The sequence below is a fragment of the Tetrao urogallus genome (assembly GCF_951394365.1).
Source record: "Tetrao urogallus genome assembly, chromosome: 5".
NCBI lineage: Eukaryota > Metazoa > Chordata > Aves > Galliformes > Phasianidae > Tetrao > Tetrao urogallus.
In genome coordinates this window covers 31,322,204-31,347,955 of record NC_136818.1, presented here as the reverse complement: position 1 = coordinate 31,347,955, position 25,752 = coordinate 31,322,204, and the positions used below count along the sequence as shown (strand labels likewise).

Sequence of the window (25,752 nt, the reverse complement as noted above, 5' to 3'; positions counted from 1 at the left end):
AAATATTTGGATACTCTTCTTTACTACGTTTATAAAAAATTCAAGCTCTTATAAAGTATTTAGTAGCCTCTTGATTTCAGGCCTTGCTTCTCGTGGAAGACTTCAAGCACCCTGATATTTGCCGAAGAAGCAACAGGGCCAAGCAAGCACAGTCCTGGAAATTCCTGCAGAGAGTTGAAGATAACTTTTTTGACAGAGGTAATAGAGGAGCCAATGAGGAGAGGTGTGTTGCTGCACCTTGTTCTTAAGAAGAAGAAAAGGCTCCTAGATATCTGCTGGGAAAACAAAACTGTGAGCTGAAACCAATCCAGGAGACTCCTGGAGTCCATTGATGATAACTTTCTGGTCTGGGTATGGGAGGAACTGAGCAGAGATGAAGTGTTGCTGGACCTGTTGCTCACCAGTGCAGAGGAGATTGTAGTAAAGAGGTTGAGATTGGTGGTACTGTGGGCTGCAGTGACTGTGCCCTGATCGAGTTCATGACCTTCAAAACACGGACCTGGCAAAGACTGGAGTCAGGACTTTGAACTTGAGGAGAGCAAACTCAAGGCAGTTTAAGGAATTGCGTTGGATGAGATCCTCTGAGAGACTGTCCTTAGGGACATAGGAGTGGACCAGAGTTAGCAGCTCTTTAGGATATCTTTCTGAAAGCACAAAAGCTCACTTTTCCCCCGCATAAGAAAAAAAACAGAGGAGTCAGGAAAACAGTATGGCTGATCAATGACCAAAAACTTGGTCAAACTGAGGGATAAGAAGGTCATGTATATGCAGTAGAAGTAGGTACGTGTGGTCTGGGAATAATAAAGGGAAGCAGTCCAGACATGCAAATATGGGATCAGGAAAGACAAAGTGTATACAGAACTGCACTTGTTGAGGGATGTGAAAAATAAGAAGGGATTCTACAACTACGTTAATCAGAAGAGACAGGTGATGGCGAGTGTACCCACTCTGATAAATAAGAAAGGAGAACTGGCTATAACAGACATGGATAAGGCCGAGGTTCTCAGTGAGTTTTTTGTTTTCAGTCTTTACTGGCAGTTAGGCTTCTCATGTCTTTTGTGTCCCTGAACTCCTAAGTCAGGTCTCAGAGAGCAAGATCACTGTAATACCAGACCAAGTCTGAGGCCACCTCACATGATGCTGAATGTGTACAAGTCTGTGGGGCCGGACGACATGTCCTGGGATTGAAGGAGCTGGCTGATTGGGTGCCAAGTTGCTCTCCGTCGTCTTTGAGCAGTCAGGATTGTCAGGTGAAGTCCCTGGTGGCAGAAAAAGGGAACCATCACTCCCATTTTTAAAAACGGAGAAAGACAAACGTGGTGGCTTTCTATTATGGAGTGACGGTATTGGTGGACAGAGGAAGGGCAGTTGATGTTGTCTACCTTGAAACCTTTGACGTGGTCTCCCACCACATCCTTGTCTCTAAATTGGACCGATATGGGTTTGAATGTTGGACTGCTCAGTGGATAAAGAATTGGCTGGATGTTTGCAGCCAGAGGATTGTGTTGTATGGCGCAAAGTCTAGTCAAAGGCCAGTGACAAGTGGTGTTGCCCAGGGGTCTGTCTTGGGACTGGTACTCTTCAACATCTCCATCACTGATGTAGGCGGAGGGATTGAGCATTCGAGGAGGCACTGGCTAAGTTGGCTCATGGTACAAATTTGTATGGCAGTACAGCTGTTCAAAGAAAGACCTGGACAGACTGGAGTGTCGAGCAGAGAAGAATCTGATGAGATTCAACAAGAACAAGTACAGAGTCCTGCACCTGGCGAGGAACAACTGCCTGCATCAGTACAGGTTAGGGGCTGACTTTCTAGAGAAGCTCAGCAGAGCATGACCTGAGTGTCCTGGTGGACAGCAGGTTATCTGTGATCCAGCTGTGTGCCCTTGTGGCCAAGAATGGTATCCTGGAGTGCGTTAAAAAGAATGTGGCCAGCAGCTCAAGGGAGCTGATCCTCCCCTCTGCTCTGCCCTGGTGAGGCCAGACCTGGAGAGCTGTGTCTCACTCTGGACTCTTTAGTACAAAAAGGACTAAGATCTTCTTGAGAAAGTCCTACATAGGGCAGCAAAGATGATGGGGTGGTCTGAAGCACCTCCCTTCTGAGGAAAGGCTGAGAGATCTGAGGCTGTTCAGCCTGGAGAGAAAAAGACTGAGGTCTTATCAAGGCTTATATACTGAAAAAGATGGGGTCAGGCTCTTTTTGGTGGTGCCTAGTGGCAGCCAAGACAAGGGCAGCGGGTGCAAACTGGAACACAGGAAGTTCCATTTGAGCATGAGGAGCAACTTACTTATTGAGGAAACTCCAGAGGTCCCTTTGAATTCTGTGAGTGTTCTGTGAGTGTGCATTCTATGCTAAATACAAAACAGAAGTTGTATTTATTGGTGCAGATGGAGAATTCCCTGAGAGGAAGCCTGAAGGGTTATTTATGATGCTTTGTTTCTTAGAAGCATTTAAAGGCTTGCTTGAGTCTTCTTTTTTTCTTATTTGAAAATACCACAGTAATTTCTATGTGAGGAACAAACTGTCGTTTCTTGGAAGTACTGCAAAGCTGTGTTGTGGCCTGGCCTCACTAAATCCATTTGATGAGGATTGTTCTGTGTGTGACAAGAGAGGATTTTCAAGTTGGTGTTTTTGTTTTTTAAATTTAATGTCTATAGGTACATCTTGTGAGCCATCTGTTCCCATGACCTTTTACTGTTTTCTTGTGTGTTTATGAGAGAAAGAGATGTGTTTGTATGTCATTTGTACCTGAACAAACTGATACTCGTAACAGATGCAATTATAGCAAGTTTTTACTGCCTTAGGTTTTGTTCAGTAGCAGACATTAATCGCTCAAGGGTGAGTTGTTGTATGGCCTTCAGTTTCCTCGTAGAGGACAGATTTTGATTACATTTTCTCTTCTAAAATGCCACACAGTTTCTTACCTGAAGTTCACAAATAATACTTTTCCTTGGAAAATCTGTTGTACTTTCATTTAAATTATGCACCTGCAATTTCTGTTAAGGATAGTGATACGTTCTTGGAAGAAGTAGTTTTCATTTGGCCAAGATAATGTTAGCACTGGTAGTTATTTTTAAGTTTCTTGTTGCAAAGTGGTTGTGTTTTGCTCCTCAGGATAACAATATGGTATCTTCTGCAAAAGTCAGACTGCTTCTATACATGCAGTGTGACTTTGGCACAATAGATGGTTTTTGCTCAGAAGAGTTCTGGAGTCATTTCTGGATGAGCAGAGCCTCTTTCTGGGCTGCGTTAGTTACAGACTCATAGTGTAAAGGCATGTCTAAAGACCTGTTTCGTGGTGCTGTTGAATTGAACCGTTTTGTTTAAACTACAACATTTTGTTTCTCTTGAGGGAGGAGGCAGAATGATTTTTCAGGTGAAAATTGACTGGGGATTTAGAAGAAAATGGGCAATACTGGTGCTGAGATTGCAGTGAGATTGAGAATCCTGCTGCCACCGATGGGCTGTAGCTGCTCTTTCATTCTGTTGGGCAGTATCTCTAAGGTGTACCCATAGCATCCATTTTCTTAATCTCGAGTGCGCAACCTGCAGGAAAGCAATATTATTTTTTCTTTAATGAGCTTGAGCACTTGAGCAATTAAGACGACATAATTGAATGAACCTAATCAGGAAGACATGGAAGCTTGCCTCTGGGATGCTGCTCAAGGCAATTGCTCCTGGTATCTACACTTTTATCTCTTTAGTTAATAGCACCAATGGGTATAGCAGCACAGGCTACTGATTTCACAGCTCAGGCACTTAGCAGTTTTGCTTCATTTTCATGCTGTGGGCCTTCTATTCTGCTAAAGAGGTAGTGATTAACAGGTGATGAGAGTCTCTGCTTGGTTCTTAATGTTCTGGGTGCTCAGAGAGGAGGGCTGCTCTATTTTTAGTGACTTTGAATTGCTCAGCCTGCAAAACACCAATGAAGCCAGGTGCTGATAGGCATGATCCCTAGCCAGTTCTGTAGAATCTCTGAACCTGTTGTTTTGATAATTCAAGTAGTTAAGAGCACATTTGTAAGGAATGACAAACAGAATGAATGGCTTCAGATGAACAACTGTTTTCTTAATTGTAGACTTACAGCAAACTGCATTCTTACCCTCTACCAGGTAAGCCATATTCTAATTGACATAAAAAGTCATACTTAGTAATGTGTATAATCAATAGATATCAAGATGTTATAATCACAATATAATCAAGAGAGTTAAGCAAAATAGACAACGATAACAAAAGAGAATAAGTGGAAGAGCTTACCCTTCAGCTGAGCTCACCAGAAGACACCAAGAGAGGGGATATCCAGAAGAGATCCTTCCCCTCTGGTAGCCAGCTCTTAAATAGGTCTAGGAATTGCCTTCAGCTGTGCTCCTCTGGCTGACTCATGGCTCGCCTCAGGTGATCAATCAGAGATTCAGGCCATGACTCAGCAGTTCCCATACAGTAATGAAATGAGTCCAACACAGCTGTGTGTTTTCTGTGTGGTTTTTTTTCGTTTTTTTTTCCTGAAAGTCCTTGTGGGTGCAACCTGTAGGTGAGTGAGTACAAGAGATAAGAGAAAACTGCTTGTTCTTTCAGTATGACCAATGGCTCAGGATTTATTTTCAGTTGTGCATCTACCTAATACAAAATTAATCAAACTCTCCATTACAGATAGCCTGGGTATGGAACAGAAGCTGAGAACATTTGTGTTGGTCACAGTATTTTATCAGTATCAGTTTGTTAGATAACATAAAAAGAATAAATGGGCTGAAATGCAATGGGGAGAGTTGTCTTGGGCACTACTGGGTGGTAAGAAAGTATTTGAAACCTACAGGAATATCTGTGCAATTGCAGTATCATCTGCAGGATCATTTGAAGTGCTGTCTCTTGGATGAAACCTTGTGGAAAGAATTTGAAAGCCTCCTGTCTCTTCATATTCCTTCTTAGAAAGGTGAAACTCAGTCCAACTTGGAGGCGTCACTTCTATTCTGCTGCTGATGGCCTCCATGTATTCTGTGTTTTCAAATTGTTACGGTTTTGTAGTTTAAGGAAAGACTAGCCCTCTTGTCTTGGTGATATAAAACTTGTCTTAATACACATTTGGATGGGATTGACTTAACAGGTAGACCTACTGATGTTTGTCCTAATTGGTTAAATGCCATTTTGAAATCTGCTTAGGTGTATGTATTGATTTGGAGGGGAAGAGGAATTGCTAATGGGATGAAGCTGGCACTCTTTTAGCAGCTCTACTTCTTCACAGGAGCTGAAACGCTGAGAAGACCTTGCAAGAATATCAGATCAGTTTGAATTTCTGCCATAAAACATGATCATCTTATTGAGCATGTTTTCCCTTAAATTTTTAACAGTCTTCGTAGTACGAAATTGAATTTCTGCATTTTATTTTAAATAGTCATTAGCACTTGCAGTAGTTGATTTGTTAACTGTTATTATGCTGTCTCTACGGTAATCTTTGGCATCATAGGAAGAATAACATGGTTTTAGCAAAATATTTTTTCTGGTCTCTTTACTTATCTGAGGAGGTAATGGAAGGTGGAGATTTTGAGGGTAATTCCTATGTCCTATAAGATGATTTTTTAAAAAATATTTTCTAAGCAGGAACAAATTTACAAGGAAATATTTTGAGGTCTCAGGGTCTTATTGCAAGAGATATGAAATGGCTTCTCCAATACAGCAGAAATATACTGATTCTGTCTTCTTGCATGTTAGCTGTTTTTTGATGATAAACGTTTCAGACAGCTGATATCCCTTTATTGTCACTGATGTCCCTTTATTGTTATTTATTAAAAAATAAAACAAACAAACAAGAAATCTTACTATCTGAAGCATACAAGTTTTGGGAAGAAGTCTTCTGGTGCTCCAAGCTTGGAGACCTTGCATATTGGCATTGGCCCCTTTGCTGCAGAGCTATGTTTTCGGGGTGCTTGGAGTGTTCTGGGGATCCCAGTGGGTGCTGGAGACCACCATCTGCTGTAGGGTGGAGAGTCACGCCAGCCACGAGTCTCATCCCATACTTCTTTCATTGCTGTTGTGTTACAGGAGAGAGGTCTAAAATATATTAAAAAATAAATTCTTTCCAAGACCAAGCTTTTTTCTTTTTGTACAAAAGTGTAAGAATATCCTAGCAAAAGGAACAGGCACTGCTGTAGATACATGTTCTTGAGAAGTTATCATTACCATTGTATGTGGGAAGGACATGAGTTATAAAATTGAGATTTCATAATTTCTTGCTCAGCAAAATAGATATCAGAAGTGGGGATTTAGAAAGAAGAAAAACAAGTAATATTTTATAGCTATTTAATGATCAAGTCCTTGCTTTTATAATTATCTAAGATTCAGGCTTTTTAGACTCAGGCTGGGTCTGTGTTGGGCAGAGAGCAGCTCAGACTTGAATTACTGAATTCATCGGACTATCGTTGATTAAGCAGACACTTCAAAGGACTTTTTCTGTGAAGTCTCCTTGCTTGGCAGTTTTCACAGATGAGGAAGGTGCAGATGGCTGTTGCCATCAGACTGGTCTCAGCGTTGTCCACACAAAGGGAACTTGATGAAGCAACAGGAGGTCGATTGTAGGTAAACAGTTGATCACATGTTATTTTCTTCATTCTGCTGCTGCACCCCTGCTTGGTAATAGGCTTAAAAAGCCTCCAGGTCTCAGCACTTCTTTAGGCTGGCTGGTTTTCTTTGTTGCTCAAGTTTGGTATGAGGTCTTTTGTTTGACTTACCTACAGCTTTCTGGTTTCAAGACCAAAGGAGAACATCTTCAAAACGCTCCTCACTGGTAACTGGTAACTGAGTCATTCTGTTAAGACACATCTGGATCTGTATTTTAAACATGAACACATCCAGGTCAGTAGTGCAGTGGGTTGTTTCTGCAGGCAGGGTGTAGGGCTTGCTCTGTTATGTGAGCAAGAAAACCCTATAGAGCACCACAACCACGGGATCCAGGTAGTTGTCCCCTCAGCAATGGCCACAATTCAGTGCAGAAAGAAGGAGACAGTTTGAACTGTGCAGTTTATCAGATGCAGCTGTCGAGGTCTGCTTTGGCTGGCTGCTGGTAGCAGTGCTAGGTGAGTGCAGGAGGATCTGAAGAAGCAGAGTGCCTTTGGGGCAAGAAGCCCCCTCACTCCCCATGCCTGCCCCTTGGATTTTCAACCATTACATCTTTTCTGATGTATTTTATCAAGTGTTGCTTTCTGAAAAATGTTGCTGAAATCATATTCTAGTAAGAATACGGCTCAGTGGTGTTTGCAGATGGCAGTATTTTAAAATTTTACGTGGTCTTTAAAAATGAAAAAAATATTTTGGTGTCTATCACAAGACTTCATGGTGTTTGCTTCTGAATGTTCCTTTTGAGGTTTTCTATTAATTCTTCTTTTCTCCCACCTAATCCCAGTAAGCAGTCTGGAAGACACCAAATTAAGATGTCCATGTCTGATGTGTACAAAAAGAATGCTACTCTGAAAGGTGGAAACAGCATTCAGGGAGATGAGAGGCCAGATAACTAAACAAGATTTCAGTGGCAGTGGCCTTGTTGCTGAGCCTGAAATCTAAAAGTCATATATAGACCGTTTAGGAAGACGGGAATTCATTAGACATGTGATAGGGAAAAAGGAATTTCAGAAATACTGAAAACTGTATGAATCTTTAGTGCTCAGTGCATAGCTGAGTTAAAAGCAGCTGTAGTCAGCTTCTAAAATTTTACTTCATTTGAAGATATTACAGCTGTTCTGAAGTCGTCCAGCACATTTGCATGGTCTTAAAAATTACTTCTGGTTAATAGCCCTTGGGGGTGTTTCTTGGCACGGTATCATTTTTTGTGTTTTGGGGCAGAAGTATGACTTTTAAAAGGCTCTGTCAACTCCAAAACTGCTTGTAAAATGGAAGCTGTTGCAGTCTGAAGGTATATAGCTCCAAAGATAGATGGCACTGCGTTTTTCTATAGCAGTAAAAATAAAATAGCAATACATAGCACTTGCAGGGCAATTTCCACGTAGCAGACCCTTTATAGATATTATATCTCTATGAAGATGTTTGAAGAATGGAGAAATAAAACATCAGAAGAAGTCAGCTGTTCGGGCTGCGTATTCTGAATGAAGGCACGTTGTCTGAGGCTATGCGAGCAGAACTTAGAATAGCACTCTTACTCATTTTTGTCCTTTTTGTGCTTTACTATCTATCAGCATTGCCTTTTCTTCTGTTAGAAGCCAAACCCAAAGGAGATGCAGTCAGATGTAAACAGCTAGATTAAATTGGAGTGGAGTTGTTGGATCCAAGCGATGAATTGTACAGTAGTGCTTAACTAAGCCATTAATTTTCAGCCTGAATCAAAGCACAGAAACTCAGTTCTAAGAAGAGTCCCAAACGTGCTGGAATCAAGCTCAAGTTTGCAGTTGTTCCTTCCCAGTTTCAACAATTAGAGATGTCTTTCAGGAAGAACTCAAAATAGTCTGTGAAAGCCCTTCTTATGCTATTTTCAATGCAGAGCAATTGCTGCACAAGCCTACTAATGTAAAGGTTATGCCAAGCTTATCCTAAATGGCACAGCTGTAGTTCTGAATTCAGCAACGCAGGAAACAAGCCAGGACTTTTTCTCCTGAATCTGAGTTGCTTAGTTACACGGATAGCTTAAATGTATGGCTCTGTGTAGCTCTTTATTAGGATCAGTCTTCTATAAGTCGAGGTGTTCAGAGAGACCCTTTCATGGCTTTTTTCCCAATGAGCATCTGCTGCTGAATGAGCAGACCCCTGTCTGGGTTCAGCCCACGATACCATTGGCCTTCTGGGCTGTAGGAGCACGCTGCTGGCTCACATCCAGCTTTTTGTCCATCAGGACCCTGAAATCCTTCTCCTCAGGACTGCTCTCGATCCACACATTGCCCAGCCTGTGTTTATGCCTGGGCTTCCGTTCTGTTTGTGGAATCCATAGGTTTGTAGGAAAGCTGCTGTGTGATACACATCACCTTTCAAAGCGTTTTCCACGTGGCTTTAATGTGCGTGCTGATATTGACTAACTGTTCAATTTAACGTTCCAAACCTCATTAGTGCTACAGAAAGTGGCTATAGCCTAAACACAGTAATTGTATGGTGTGATTTCATGATTGTGGCAAAAATCCTAGGTCAGCAATGGATGGATGCTGAGAAGGAGGAGAGCCATTTTCAACCACTGATGGTGTTTAGCATCTGATCTTGGTTCCAGTGATAAATTAGGGAATGAAAATCTACCTTTTATTCTGCCTCCAATGGAAGTAATTTCTTTCCTTGAGTACGGAGTGGAATTTTATTGAAGTCTCTCAGATCCAGCTACATATCTGTTAGGACTGAGTCAGTTTTTTGGGGGCTGCCTGTCATCCTACAGCGCACAAATGTTTGTTAAAATAAATTAAAAAGTAAAAAAAAAAAATCAAGCAACTGTTTAGTTACATTTGAATATCTGAAAGCAAAATTAAATGCAGAATAAAATGTAAAATAATGCAGAGTACTGATTGGGTATTTTTGAAACAGCTGGAGGAAGAGCTGATGATTAGCAAACTGTAGTGGATTTTTTTGTTGTTGTTTTAATTTCAGGAGCACCCAGGAGGAGCTGGCAGTTATTGTACTGGGTTGTGGCCCTGGGAAGGTTCTTTTGGGCTGCTCCTTCCCCTGCAGGGCCATTGGTGTCAGTGTGGCTCATTTTGGCTTTGACGCAGGGGCAGGACTACATAAATGAAATGTTAAAGATTGCTGTGTTACTGGGAGCACCCAGCCCTTCTTGTAAATGATGTGGGAGACCAGATTTGGGTTACAGTCACTTGAAATTATAAGGCCGTATGGGGCAAGCCATTTTCATTATTGAACTTTTCAACAGCTAATGTGATTGCATGCCTTGCAGTCATGATTTAATGATCACAACAGTCAACGGCAAGCACTCCTCCCACCTAATTCAAGTGTTGCATTTAGCTTGAATTTAAAGATCTGTGAAGTGTTACAGGTATGGTAGAGGGGCTGTGAGTGGTAGGAGGGAGGAAAAGGCAGCTCATACATGGCAAAGCCCCGTGCCACGCTGGCTTTCTTTGGCTGTGAAATGGTTGGCATGGAGAGAAATGCTCCAGGTATTGCAGAGGGTAGACGGGAGGTGGCACTGAGGGGGTGAGGATGCGAAGAATGAGGTGATGATGAGGCAATGCCAAAATACAGGATTATTCAGATTGTCGGCTCACACCGTGTGACCTTGGCTGAACATCTTCCTTAGAGCAGTGATTGAGGGTTTCTTCTGAGCTATCTCATTAAAAATAATTAGAAATTAAAATAATGAAAATTAGCTGTCAGAAAGCAAGTGGATCTTAGCCATGTAACTGTTCCATGAAGAGTTTATTAAATAGGTTTTCACTAGACTCACAAGGAGACAGGCACTTTGTCTGCCTTGGCTTTGATCAAGTAATTGTAAAGCAAAAGCACTAGCTAGAGGAAGCTGGAGTTAATGACAGGAACAAAAATGCAGGCTCTTAGCTTTGTAGCCTCTTGCTTTGTTTGCCTGATGACTACTGCCTTTTCTGGGAGATGCTTGTTTTGGGGGGACCTTGCTGCATCACCAGTACATTTACCAGTGCTGCTGCTCACACATAAAATAGGATCATATTGTGACAACTGTAGCTGGAGAAGCTCGTTTATACATGGCCTTTCTTCAAGCAAGTTCAATTAAGCATGGTAGGACTTCTGTGACTACTCCATTATGCCCAAGAATTTCACTGGGGCAAGAGATCTCTTGTAAAAGGAGCCATGTGATGGAAGTAAACCATCCCAGCATAGGAACTGCAGAGGTCTTATTAAAAACAGCAGCTGTTAGTTGGGTGAGCGTCAGTGTTCTGGTATGATAATCTGCAGGACTGAATTGGAAGAGTTGAAAATCTCCAAAAGATTTATATGGAGGATTATAGTCAAATCGAAGGTATTTCAAAACAAAACTGGAAAAAAAAAAAGTTAATACTTCATAAGTCAGCTTTGCTGCTGCAATTATCTGTGCTTGTTTCTGTTGAATAAAGCTATTTATTACTGTGAAGTAATTTTTCTCAAGTTCTTTAGGAAATTTCTTTAGGAACTTGAGAAAAGAACTGAAATTTGTAATAATGCTAAGAACCATTTCTGTGTAATCTTGTAAGCAAATTAGGGTAGTTTTTGAAAGTGAAGATCTTGGGTTTTTCTGCTTTCCCTGTGGAAAGGGTGTTCCAGGATCTGCTTTATCTTCCAGTCTAAAATAAAAAATAGTTCAGGCTGGAAATCCACTTTTTTTTTTTTTTTTTTTAATTTGTGATCTGCTGTTTCTCCTTTGCGCTCACAGTAGGGTGCTTTGTTTTTTCATGTGTGCCCATACTCAAATAGTGCTCTTTTGTTTAAGCTTTGTTTAACACTTTTTTGGTGTTTCCTCTTGATATTTACTCGTGTGTTTTTAGAAAGATTTCCTTTCCCTAGGCTAAGCCATTCAAGCCTCTGTCATCTTTGTAGGATGGTCTCTCCATCCAGCTGATGGTGGGAGTAAGCTTTCCATGCACCTCTTTCCCTTAGAAGATGTTTTTCACATCAGTGTTTCCCTCAAGGTCTTCCTGGTATTTACGACATATGACTCATCTTGAAAGATTTTGATTTTAATTATCTCCCTTGGAATTGGAAATTTGTATAACCCTGCAGTTTTAAACTTATGTATTCAGTGTATGCTGGTGAGCACGAAACTAGAGAAGGCTGTGGCATTATTAAGTTCTGTCTTTCAGAAAGGGATGGAGGGATGACAGACATCCTAAAACATGTTGGTATCTGGTATTTGGCTAGTGCTGGAGTAGTTAAAATCACATGAAATGATAATCTGTGCAACCAAACTGCAAGTGGTCACAGTTATTTTTAGTTGGCACCATGAAGATGATCCACAGCTATATATGTACACGTCCTGTTAGACTTCTTTTACTGTAGCTGTAGAATCAGGTTTTGCTGTTGCTCTAATCTTTTGACTACAATCTATCTCATGAAAAAAATCATTGCTTCATCTGCCCACGCTCGCTTTAAATCCTTTGCAAAGGATGACCAAACTTGCAGGTGTGCTGTGCCTTTTCTCTGAGATTTTCAGAATCCAGAGTTCAGTGCCGAGCATTCATTTCAAGCATATTTTGTAAAGGTTTGATTCTAACGTTAAAAATTCTGATGTGTTTGGTGGAGAGCCAATCAATCCTAAGCTGCTTTTGGTATTCAGAGTCACGATTACCCTTTAGAAAGGCGTGTTCAATCTGTGGGATTAAAATTTCTCCCTGGTTTGGATTTTGTTTTGGTGATGTGTGCACTGATTGCTGCTTGGTGACAAACAACAGACCACTCGTGAAAACACTCTCAGCACATTTATATCATTGAGCTTCGTTGCACTCACAAAGAGCATGTCGAAGGGTTGTTCAGTTAGCAGCTTGTAAACTTCTTGAAAATTCCAAGAAGTGTTTGTGGGGCCATATTAGTTATGATCCTGTTATTTTTATAGCAACCAGTGAATAGAATAAGAGCATGAAAAAAAATCTGTGTTTCAGGTAGATAAGCAAATATTACTTATCTTTCCAGAGATTGCTCCTAGAGATGAAAACAGCAATGGAATGGAAGGTGTAGTTTTTCAAGTGGTCTGTTTACTGTGTTAAAGTACTGTAAGCAAAAGGTATGCAATGTTTATGTATGCACCTACAGTGTGTGAGAATATGAAGAAAAGCTGAGCATTTGCTCACCAAATGAACTTGCATAGACTTCTTAGGATAGCAAATGAAGGAGGTACATGAAACTACTGCTAAATGAATAGGAGTATGTGTGTGCCCACACCAGCTTTCTGCATTTTATCTTCTGAGCAAGGTTTGCCCACACAGCTTTTAAAAATAAATAAGTCAAAAGATAAATGATGGGACTGTGGTATCATCAGTGACAATTCAGTGGCATTCGGGATATTCATAAATACAAGCAGCCTCCAAGGCTCGTGCTGTCACTCACCAGCCCAATAGCAAAGCAGTCACTGGAGGAAATCATCATGCCACAGAGTTGCCCTTTGGAGGTCTCACTTGAGCAGGCATCTGGATAAGCGCTTTGCTGCTTTCGTCTTCCTTTGTAGATGTGGTCCATGCAGGGTGAAATTACAGCATGGAATGAATTAGCTGCTGCACTTCTGTTGAAGTCAGTGAGTGTGTCATTTTTACTGGAGGCTGGGAAGTTGTATTTTATCTCTCTTTGCTGCTGCTCTTAGTTTACAGATGATTTTGTAGTGGGATTTTGCCTCAAGTATTTAAACTTCTCAAGAGATACGGCGATGCTCCAGCGCTTGGGTAGAAACCATACAGAAACTGTATCCCTTTGGGTCAAAGCCAGCTGTAGCCATAAAATGATAGAATTACCAAGGTTGGAAAAGACCTCCAAGATGATCCAGTCCAACCATCCACCTGCCACAAGTATTTCCCACTAACCCATGTCCCTCAGTACAGCATCTTCCTTGAACACCTCCAGGGATGGTGACTCTTACCATCTCCCCGGGCAGCCTGTTCCAGAGCCTGACTTCTCTTTCAGAGAAGAAATTTTTCCTGGCATCTAACCTGTATGTGTGATATCCGGTGTCATCCTCCTGGCTGGGCCCATGCAAGTTCTGTATGCAGTTCTGTGTTGAAAGGGGAAGGAGAAATCTTTTCTTATAGCGTGCTGTTCTAGTGGCACTGTGAGGCTCTTTAAAAGTGAAAAGTACTTCTTAATTAACTTTTAATTTTTCTTCTGTGTGGTTTGGAGAGGTAATATTTTTCTTCTGCTTAATGTGGAAAATGAAAGTATTCACAAAATGTTCATTGCGAGTAGTATACCTGTTTTTTAGGACTACACCTATGCGTTTGCTAGCTCTGCATGTACTGCTTTTATCTTTGAAGCTATCATTTCTGTAAAGCAACAAAATCTTACTTATTTTCTTTCGTTATTCTGCTCTGCTTCCATTGATGCCTCTAAACTTTTGACTCCAGACTGGCAATATGAGGGTAAGAAGGCAAAATGAAACTTCCTGAGCATTGCTTGTCTGTCTTTAATTTTTATTTCCCTTTGAACATTATTAAAACTCTTTTCACTCCCTTTCATTAAACCCTTCTGTTGCAATTAATTCAAATTATTTGTTTCTGTTGTGAAGCTTTAATTATGATTTATACCTTTTAACCATTCCCTTGTTTGTTTTTATTTCTTTGGGATAAACGACCATCATATTATACTTGTCTTGAAGGACTCTGCTTCATTGTGGTCCCTGCAAGGCACGGAGATGTTCGTAGTGTAGCCATCAATGCTGTAGTGTGGTATGTGATGAGGATTTGGTGTGTGTAGTTGTGACATGGGAAGGCAAGCTCACCTAAGAGAGCATGTAGCAATCTGTGTAGTTCATGCTCTATAACTGTTAGTTTTTAAAAATGGATCAACATCTGAGATATTAAATTCTCGGTCTCGGTCTCCTTTGCTTTACAGAGTTTAGTTGAGGAAAAGATAAATGAAGAGCTCAGATTTTGATCTTCTGAGTGTAAATGAGCTGTAAAGTATTGTAGCCTATACATGTCATATTTCAGAGATGCTTCTCTTTGGTATGCTGAATATGCAAAATCACAAAACAGACCAAAAGAAACAAAATCCTTTCTCTGGAATCAGAAGTAACTTCTCTTTTTATCTTTATAGATTGCAAGTTGGCCAGAACAGGTCCTCCAGCCACAATAGTTCCCATTGATGAAGAGAGTCGGAACGGTGAGTGCCTTTTGTTCTTGTGACACAGCTGCAGTCTCTGGTTGGGGCATGGAGGCTCCCGCAGGGAATGAGGTGCCTGTGTCTGGTCTGGCAGCTGGGAACCCTATGCTCTGCTCTGAGAACTGGTTTGTGAAAACCTCTGCCAGTGAGGGATGGTGGTGGGAAGGGCAAACGGATCCACTGTTGTGACAGCTGCTGCTTCTTACTGACAATTATACATCTTAATGACTTGGCTCTTTCACCTTGAGCTGCTCACCTGAGAATGTTTCTTCTTTTACAAGGTACTTAAACCACAATTATTTGTAATACATGAGTAAGTTAACTACCTGTTTGCTCCTATGTATGCTTGTTGTTACCCATTGAGTTCTTCAGACATCACTCTGTTTGATTTCCTTTTTTGTTTAGATATTTACTGTGGTAAGGTAAGACTTGAAGGCTTCTTTCTCTGAAGTTTGATAAGGGTGTTAATGTTGTATTTTGGGTCTCCCATGCAGCTTTCAGAAGGTTCACTGTTAGGTGTAGTTCTTTGGTATGAGCATTAGTTACGGATACCTCTGTGGCAGGACTACTCAGTTGTGGGATTTGATGCTTATGTGTTTGTCACCTTTCTGGGAAGGTGTCAGATGGTCTTGAGTGGCAAAAGCCCTTGATTTACATGTTGGTGGTATTGTCACATAGCTCTTTTTCTTATGTACTAGCAGCAATTGAGTTTTATATCTGAAGAACATGGTGTGAAGAATAGTGCAAAAGAAATAATAAAAAAAAACAACTAGAAGTTAATCATAGTCATCTGAGGCATAAACAAAAATAAGGAGCAGTAAGAATTTTGCAAGCTGTGATTGGTAGTTGGATATGGTTTCTTAGTTTTTTGATGTTGCAGTCAATGTTTATTAAATATAGAAAATTTCTTCCCTACAAGAAAGACTGTTGAATGGTGGGAAGAGGTGTTTCCTCAAAGCTTTACACGTGTCTGCAAAGATTTAATGTATCTATCTCACTGTGAATTCCTATGAACCATTAATTCCCCATTAAATAAGTCGAATGGGAAGCAGAAACCTGAATTGGCATTGTCGATAATGGAAACGACACACCTCATCTGGAAGCCACAATATGTATTAAATTAATGGATCTCCTGGGAAGCCAGCTCTAGGATTGAAATGTCCTCAGATGCTCAGCTGTCTTTATTGAAGCGGTAGGTTGCATCCTCCCCACTGCTGTGTGTGACTGAAGGTAATGGAGGTTGAATCCAAAGCCTGCAGCTCAGCAGTTGGATCAGGGCTACTACTCATTGACTTTAAGATCTGTGGAAAAAAATGTCTCAATATGCTTAAGCTGATGGTAGGTATTTTAACTAAAATAGGCATAGCAAAAGACGCTTTGCAGCTGGCAGCATCTGCTGTCCTGGCACTTTGTTCACCCTTCCCAACGTCTTCTGGTTCAGTGGAAATGCGTTAGCTTGCTAAAATCCATGTGGATCCACACTAAGCAGTGGATAGTGCAATGTAATTGCTTAAATGCACGCTTCTGTGTATCAGAGTCAGACTGTTGTGATAAGAGTATGACAGAGTAACTAATGGAGCCATGTTGTCTTCTGCTGTGTTTTCTACATGGAACTGCACCAGTCTGTTTTTACCTTCATTCTTGGTCGTGTTCACATGTTTTGCATTATACTTACATGTCACGTCTAGCCATGTTGTTGCAGTGTTGCAAAAATATAACATACTCCTGTTAGCAATGCTATTTTAATAGAGTCTATCTTCAGTTTCACTGCACTGTTTCTTCTCAGCATACAGAGTTTAATCATTACTAAATCATGTAGTCTAGAGTCTGTGCAAATCTCTTCGGGGTTATTTGACATTTGTGCAAACACAGTTAAGTGCAGTGAGTCTCACTTTCTTCTCATTAGAAAGTCGCTGTGGTTTAATACAAGTGCGTTGAGAATAGCATTTCGTAACAAATGTGACATTATGGACTTTTCCTGCCTTTCCTTTCTGTTTCAGAAAAAATCATGAGTTAACGAGTTGAAGGATGAGGAGGTTCTTCGGAATGTTAATATCTTCCAATACATCCGTCCTACAGAAATGTATTTGGCATTATTGCTGATTAATACTTGGTGTGTATTTGACTATCTAGCAGTTCCAATTTGATCTGGATCAGGCCCAGGCACATAATAACATTTGATTAAATTAGAGCACGCAGTACAGAGTTTATTCTGGCTTTATTTTCACATAGGAAGAAAAATTACGCATTAAATGTAATCCAGTCTACCTGTTGGAGTTGACCCTTGCACAGTGTTGTGAGCAAATTCTAGCAAGATAAGTGGACTTGTTTTGACTTGGTTGTACCATGTAGCTGCATAGTGCTAAGACCAGTACTGAAGTGCTATTTGGTTTGACCCGGATTTGGCACCTCTAGGCTGATTGTGGAGTACAGGTTGTTTGTTGGAGCCTCCCTAAGTCCAGATTAACAACAGGTACACATGCTGATTCAGATCCAGTCTGGACTGCGCCTGCAAAGTTAAGGTCAGATGGTCAGTCTAGCCAAAGAAGAAAGCCTGCTGCGTGGTGTGCGCAGCGTTGGCAAATACTGTCATCCAGTGTTCTGCATGTTTCCTTGCCATTTAGGAGTATGGGCCATAAAAATCCTTGGAGAACAGTGTATTATCGAGAAAATTGCAGCAAAAGCTGCAGAAAAGGGGACTTACTAACTTTTGCTGTGCACCTTGGCTTTGATGTGGAAAGCATGCAGCAGGCTGTAATGGTAAAAGATACCCAGTTGTGGCTGGCTCTCTTTGTTGTTCTGGCAAAGCTTTCTTTTAGAGTTAATGATTTTTTGAATGCTCTAGCCTCAAAATTCCTCATAATGGAGGAAAATGAGCAGATATTCTGTGGTTTAATAACGTCCTTTTAAGAAACACACCTTTTTCTTTCATGACTTGCATACTTGATTGCCAAATACAGAAATTACCTTCTGTATTCAGAGATGCATCTAATTAAGATTAAGGCTTATTTGTTCTTAATCAGCTGTCCAAAGAATCAAATTACTGGCAGCATTAGCAGTCTTACTGAGGCATAACAAATTTCTGTTTTCAGGGTAGGTTAAATATCCTAAATGAGCGTAGCTATTCTTACTAGGTAAGAAGACTTAGAATGAAACAGACAAAAACCAAGTGCAAGAACTAGAAGTTCTGAGATTTTTTTATACTCGCCTAATAAATGTTTTCAACAAGATTGACTATGGAGCATTTTGTATAACTTTCACTTGTTTTCCTCCTGTTTGTCATGTCAGCACCTGGCTCGGACATGTGGCTGCTCCAACTGCTACCTTGAATTGTTCAAATTGTAAATAGGAGTATCACTTCTGAGCTGATATCTTTGATTTACTGTGTGAATTCATGACGTGAGGGAAAGAGGTCTAAATTTGTGAGTATAATTTAGTTTCATTCATACCTGTTCTATTCCATTTTGAAATCATATATTTTTAAGCTTTCGAAATTAACAATTTCGTAGAAAAGCCATGAATCAATTTGGTGTCTAGTGCTATTTTTATGCCACAAATGTGAGTTCACATTTCTGGATTTTTCATGGAGAACAAATGTGTGAAGACTTGAATTAGCTGTAAAACGAATGAGTTGCTTAGTCCTTTTTTTTTTTTTTTTTTTTTTTTTTTTTAATTCATGAGCACAGTCATCAACGATGGCCAATGTTTAAGAAGAGTGTTGGTTTAAAATATTAATGATTCTATTTTTTCATGTTTTTTTTTTTTTTAATGGTACATTGTAAGAAAAAATAGTGTCAAAAAGCAGAATGTAATTCGGGGTGAGAGCTGGAGAATAAGGAACGTGTCTTCTAGAAACTGATTTACTGATTCCTAAGGGTAGTAAATACAGTTAGAAAGCTGGAATTGGTAAAAATATTTTTGTGCTGTCAGCTGTCTGGAATGTATCTTAATGTGGTGTTGATGCTCTTTTGGGAAGGTGAATTAGCTTTAAATTGCCTTCAGGGATGAGGTGTTTCCCCCCCCCCCCTTGCCTTCATAATGAACTTTCTGTCTACTTCTTTAGGTTCTTTGGACTGATCAGAGTCATTTTGTTTAGCATTTTGTTGTCTGGGCGCACACATGGGTGCCACTTCTTGGCTCAGTTTGTACCAGTGTAAATCTGTCTCGTGTGTGTGACTCTTACTGCATCCATAGGCACTCATTCAGCTACTGAGCTTTGCTCACTAAATATTGAATAACTGTATAACTAATGAGTAGATCAGGCAAGGTCTTTCCCAGCCTTGACATTTAAAATGACCAAGATTTGGAATTTAACTCTATTCTGTAGTAGATAAAAGTTATTTTGAATAATGGTTATGCTGTGTAATCCTGAGGCTTTTTTAAAATGCATTGGAGATATATATTTTTTTTAGTGGAAATCCTCATCCAAATGATTTAAAGTTTCTCTGAACAGCTACGCTTTGACAGTTTCAGTAGTCAGAATAAATTATTCATACTAAATTGTGATACTTAATATGTACATATTCTCAGATTGTCAGTTTACCTTTGTAAATGAAGAACTGTATATTTCAACAATTTATTTCTTTCACATGATTTTGAAACATGAATGTAATTTTACTAGCAATATCCCTTTGCTTTACAATTCCAAAAAAGCTGTGCAAGGATAGGAGTATTTAATGTATTTTAAGCCTGCTTAAAATCCTTTTTGTTCTGGGGATTGGGTGATGCTTGTATGAGCAGTCCTCCTGTGGTAATTTCTAAACGTGCTGGGTTGCACTGTGTGATGTATGGTTTTACCTATTGTTTTGACACTTACGCCCGCAGTAGACCGCAACTGCAAACCTCTGTTTTCATGTTATAAAGCAAGTCAAAAGGAGCCCAGGAAAAAATCTGAAAGAAGCACAGAATCACAGAGTGGCCAGGGTTGGAAGGGACCTCAAGGATCACGAATCTCCAACTCCCCCTGTCGCAGGCAGGACCACCAATCTCCACATTTAATACCAGACCAGAATGCTCAGGGTCCCATCCAACCTGGCCTTTAACACCTCCAGGGATGGACAGGGCATCCACAGCCTCTCTGGGCAGCTTTGCCGTGTTGAACCTCATCAGGTTCACCCAGGCCCACCTTTCTAGCCTCTCAAGGTCCCTCTGGATGGCATCCCTTCTTTCCACCGTGTCAGCAGCACCGCTCAGCTTGGTGTCATCAGCAAACTTGCTGAGGGTACACTTCTTTCTGTCATTGCTGTCATTGATGAAGATGTTTAAGAGCACCGGTCCCAAGACAGACCGCTGGGGGACGCTGCTCATTACCGGTCTCCACCTGGGCACAGAGCCATTGATGACCACCCTCTGTCTGCGGCCTTTCAACCAGTTTCTTATCCATGGAATGGTCCACCCATCAAATCCACATCCCTCCAATTTGGAGATAAGGATGTGGTGGAGGACCATGTCAAAGGCCCTGCACAAGTCCAGGAAAAGTGTCAATAAAATTATACTGAAATCTTTGTTCACAGCACGTTCCAGAACTTCTGAAAGCAGGATTTCTTTGCCTGACAAGATTTTGAACAGAGTACTGCTTTCCATAACCTGTGTGAAGGGCTGCGTCTTGCACTTCCTTTTGTCTTGGGTGACGGTGGGCACTGTAAAACTGCTGTGAGAAGCAAGGGTAGTGTGTATAGATCAGCTTGACAAGCTGGATAATGCTTTTATTTATTTTCCTTATTTTCACCAAGCAGCACTGCTTTTACTGGTGCCCATGACTAATCTAATTTTTGCCAGGTTCTCTTATTCTAAAAACTTTCTTTTTGTGAAAACATGATTTACATTTGACATGCTTATCCGTAAGAAAATTTATTTGGAGGGCACATAGAATTATTTGGGTTGGAAGGGACCTTTAAGGTCATCTAGTTTTTCTGGTTTTATCCCTGAATTAATTTGGAGCCTGACACAAGAAAATAGCACCAGCGGCATAGGGCTGGAAGCAGCATTGCCATTCATTTAGACCAGTAAGCTGCTGATGAAAGCCTGCAGAGAAACCTGCTGTGCTTGGTTGGATTTAACCAGTGAGCAGGCAGGTGGATTTACAGCACGTTGGGATTAATCTTAGCTTGGGGATGTCTTTTTTTGTGTAATTTGGATGCATCCCAGAGGACACGGGTATGGAAGTTTCATTTGCAGAACCTGCATTTGTCTCATAAGCTTTTTTGAGAGATCAAAGATATTAGGTTTTTAAGCCTCCTTGGTTTAGATGATGGTCAAGGGTCTGAGCCACTTCAGTACTCTTCAAAGTCCAGTTAGACACCTGTTTATATGCTGAATAGTGTAACGGGATCCTAAATTGGCTTCCTTTTCTCTCCTGTCCCAAAAAGATTCCTCACTTCATTTGAAAAGGAAGCATTTTTTATGAAAACACTAGATGGCAGCTAAGTGAGAAGACCATGGAGCTGCTGAAAGAGGGAAGAAAAAGTTTGTGAGCAAATCCTATTGCAGTCCTTCCCATTTTATGTCCTTCTCTGTAGGGTTGGTTTTCAAATAACGTCCCAGATTGGAGGGGGAGAAGATGTACTCAGGCCTTTCTGAACCTTGCTGAAAGTCTTGTAATTTTATGTGGTACTTCATGTTATAGTGCCTGCTAGCATGCTCCTCCACAACTTTCCCTGGCATGCCTGCTATTTTGGCATGCACACCCTGTGGAAAACAGCTTGACCTAGGGGGTAGTACCAGTACCAGTACCAGGTCAAGACACCCTTCTTACTCTGCTGCCACTCTTCAGTAACGCATAATGTACAGAATCATAGAAAATATGGTGAGAAATTGAGCTGTTGCAACAGCCTTATGATGTGCCTAAGAACCTTTGAAGGTCTGTTCCCTCAGAGCAAAAATTCCATTTTTTTGCTGAGACAGTTCTGAAAATTTACCCACATCTGGAAACATCAACTCAATTTTCATCTAAAATTGCAATACAATTGCAGTACTTTTTCACATCTGAATGAAAAGGTACAGTTTTGTGTCACTCGTTCTCCAACATGCTCCCGAAGGCACTAGTTATGGCATAGAACCTGATCTGGAGAGCAATGAGCTGTTGCTGATAATTTCATAAGCATTGATAAAATATATATATATATTTTTTAGAAAAAAGAGTAGTTGGAGGTCAGCTCCTAATTTCTTTTATTCTTTTTACTGCTTTAATTCTGTTCGGTTCACTTAGATCTTAGAATGGCGGATAACTCAGGATGTGTTTTTCTCTATGAGATTCCTTGTGTGTTTAAGCAGCAGGTCGCTCTGAAAGCAGTAGTTTCAGCTTTCTCTGAACTTTAAAACACTGAAAAGAATAACACGTTACTGCTTATGTTGAACAGCAGAGTGCTTATAAGAGTATTATAATTCAGCAAATAATGGATTTCAAAGCCTTTGACAGGCTCAAGCATAAATTGTATGTTGTTTTATTTTACGTAGTCTCATGTGAAAGCTAATGTATCCTTTTAGTAGATTTCCAAAGTCACATTAATCAAATTGAGTACTATCCTCCTCAGCTCTGATTTTTTTTCTTATTCTTCTTCATACCTTTGCCATTCTTCTTCATTACTTAATGGTATTTTGCATTTAATCGTTCTGACCCCAACAGTTTTAGAAGGATGCAACTTGATTAAAATAAATGACCAAGTCTCAACCTTCCACGTCCATGCTTGTATTTTATTAACGTGTTCCTGCTGATAATTTCCCTTTGATATACCCATCCTATCTTCTGGATCTGCGGTCAGGGGGACAGCGGTCAATAGTTTGGCCTCAAGAGAGAGAAATGCCTTGGTGTCCGTACCTGCAGAGTGACTAAAGCTGTAATTAACTGGAAGTTCCAAATTACCTTCCTGCTGTTCATCGGGAGCCGGTGTTGTTTTAAGACCCAGGTTGATTCGCTGCCCCTTAGGGCAGAGCTCTTGTGTACTAAGCAGGTGTTTTATTATTGTTTGGGGTGCGTGTAGGAGGTGCCATGGCTGCGGTACTGAATGCCTTCAGAATAAAAATTAAACTCAACTTGTACAGAGTGCGAGGCTTGCTGGGCATAAATTCTTGTTGTAGCTTAATTATTTCATGCCAAGTCCTAAATCAGCCCAAAAGAATATTAGTTCTTTTCAGAAGAATAATTATTTGTGGCTGCCGCCAGGCATTAAGTTTTATTTTTCTGGATGCTTTATGAGTCCAATGAAAAATCTGGCAAATATTGCTTCTGAGAGGCACTGCTGAGCATTTGTGTTGGACCTATTATTTTGTCACTGTCATAACAAGGTGAAGTTTAAAAGAGCAATTCAGTGATAAATTATCTTCCTCACAAGAAATTAATAGTTTTGAAAAGGGCATCCCTGAGGAAAGCAGCATCTGAGAAGAAGGCTGAACTTCTCCAGCGGGTGTCTGTTTTTTGATAGTTTTTCTCTGGGCTTGGTTGTTTGTTTTTTTTTTTCCTTTTGTGATTACTCACCCTCTTACCACTCATAGTTCCCCCACCCTCACGTTAATGCATTCAGGTATGCCTGGAGTTTCACCCAGCCTGAGATGGAGGTCAGTTGCTGATCCAACTGTGTCAGGGCTCAAAGCTGAAGGCAGACTTTTGCACTAAGACATGTCCAAAACACTCAGGGTGGTTAAGACTTGGACCTTGCACATTGCTCCCCGTATCTGTCTGAAGTCACTTTTTACCTTCAGAAGTCAGTTTGTGTTTCCGGAATTAGCTCTGCTTCACCACAGAGAGCAGTTCACTTCTAGCTTTGTCTTGATCTCACCTCTATCCACTTGGCAAGAGATGGCCATTCATTCATTGTTTCTTTTCTTTCTTATATCATGCTGACACAACTCCCTGTGGTTGTTTTCTCCCCACCTCTCCCCCCGCCCTTCCCCTTTTTTTTTCTCTCTACTTATCCTGTGGTTTTATGTTATTGCTTTGAAGTGATAGAAATGTTAAATATGAAATTTGCCTTTATTTTCTTAAGAAAACGTTTAGTGGGTTTCAGCCAACTTTACTTAAAAAAAGAGCAACAAAAAAACCCACAAATAAAAACAAAAGAAGAAATCCAGGCTTTCTTCTTAATACTTTATACTCCTACTGAGCTTTATTTTCTGTTTTGCTGAGCTGTTGCTCTTAATGCTTTCAGTCAGGTTTGTTTCCTTTCCTTTTTTTCCCCTAGATGGCTTTAGCTGCTCTAATGCTGGACATTGTTCTGTTCTTTAGAATTTTGCAGAGATGCCATTTGTGTAAATGTGAAAACAGGAGACGTTTAGGGAAGTACACCTGCAGTCAAGTGTCTGTGAAGTGGTACATTGAGTACAGTTGTCATGTGGCTCATAATTCTTTGAAGCTCGTGTTTTTGTTCTTCAATAAATAGAATCTCTACCAAAAATAAATAAATAAATAGAAATTTTGTAAGAAAAATGGAAGTGAATAGGTATTAGTACTTTGGGTTCATTCCATGCAGCATTTTCTACTTTTATTTTTTTGCTTTATGGATTTGTTCTTCAGTGCATCCTAGTGCAATGATGCATTTATGCTGTAAGTCCACATTTCCCTTCATAGCAAAACAGCCATGAGTCTGGAAGCATGCAAGAGAAACTGCTGATCTCATATCATGTATGCCATGCACCTTGGGCTGCTTGGGATTCATTCCCTTTTCAAACATACAAGCCAGGTGGACAGTTGCTGTTTTATGACAGGTTGCTTTCAGGCTTTGGAGAGTATTGGTGACAAGTTTCTGGTAGCGTAAACCAAGGCTGTGCCCCAGTTGAGTGGGTTTTCTGAAATGTCTCATTTTGCAGAGCCATGATGTTTGTGGCTGTACACTGTGGCATGTTTGTAACTCTTCAGCCATATTTACAATTTGAATCCTGCAGACTATGGTGACCCTCTGATGCTTTCTAGAATGGCTTATCTGTGGGACAGTTTCTCCAGAAGGACATTATCTGTTTTCTCAGGGATTTATGTGGCTAAAGTGATTAAGTTCATAGTGGCTTTGTTTTTTGTTTTTTTGTTTTGTTTTGTTTTGTTTTGTTTGTTTGTTTGTTTGTTTTTATGTTTGGACTGATGAAAAATATCTTTGTCCTCACTGGAACTAAATTCTTGAGTATGAGATTTTGAAACTTTTCCAAAGTATTGCTTCTAGATAGGATGTGAGCCCTTTACATGTGCTTTTGGGAACTAGCTTTCAGGATCAGATTTGTTGTTGTTGATCTCTAATGGATTGTAGTTAAGTTGTTGTTGTTGTTGTTGTTGTTATTACTATTATTATTATTATTATTATTAGACTTGCAGCTTAATCAAACACTTGCTTTGAGATCAAACAAAAACTAGGAAGTACTGAAGCTGAAATTAAGATAACTCCTGCTTTCTGAAGTTGGCCCTGCTTGGAGCTTGTGCTTGAATTAGATGGCCACCAGCAGTGTCTTAGTAGCTTTCTTGGTCTGTGAGTACAGACCTGTTAGCAAGTAGACTAGAATGATTTGTTTGTAATCTACATGGATTGTTTGCATCTTTTAGGGGCATAATGTTCCAGACTCTCCTATTTTGATCATTAGGAAAAGAACAAAGAAGGTGATTATGCTCATTGTCTGATGGCGGTATATTCTTCTTAGTAGAGATGTAAGGAAGACATTCACATTTTTCCTTATATTCTGCATCATTGTTCCTGAGCCGTTAATATTAAATTGACATAATATCAGCATGCATCAAGTTTCAGCTTCTGTAAATGTCTCTGAACAGGTTAGCTCCCATCTTTTGTAAACTTCTTTGAAAAGTTCAGGATCCTATTTAGACAGACAGACTTCTGGAATGTCAGTGATCAGGGATGTCCCAGCAGAACTTTTCTTTGGTGTTCTGTGGAGCAGCTTTGAGTATTAAACACTTGCTTCCAGTTATGTTTCTCAGGATTGTAAAGGGCAAAGGAGGAAGGAAAAAAAAGAATCTTAACACTCCAGCCATTACAAATAGGAACAATACATTGTTCTTCCACTTCTGAGTTAGGCTAGAA

The 25,752-nt window shown here is 40.3% G+C and overlaps 1 protein-coding gene across 4 annotated transcripts in view; it reads left to right on the top strand.

Annotated features, from left to right (window-relative positions):
- The window catches only part of PCDH15 (protocadherin related 15), a gene marked incomplete at both ends in the record, with an annotated part of 312,883 nt that overhangs the window by 9,548 nt on the left and 277,583 nt on the right, over positions 1 to 25,752 (top strand). For 2 of the 4 annotated variants that reach the window (XM_079536321.1, XM_079536320.1), the window contains 2 exons: positions 13,987 to 14,001; positions 14,678 to 14,743. In XM_079536321.1, coding sequence (XP_079392447.1) covers positions 13,987 to 14,001; positions 14,678 to 14,743 — 81 coding nt within the window. The remainder of the gene's footprint in view (positions 1 to 13,986; positions 14,002 to 14,677; positions 14,744 to 25,752) is intronic. The other 2 variants (XM_079536322.1, XM_079536319.1) reach the window with 1 other exon arrangement.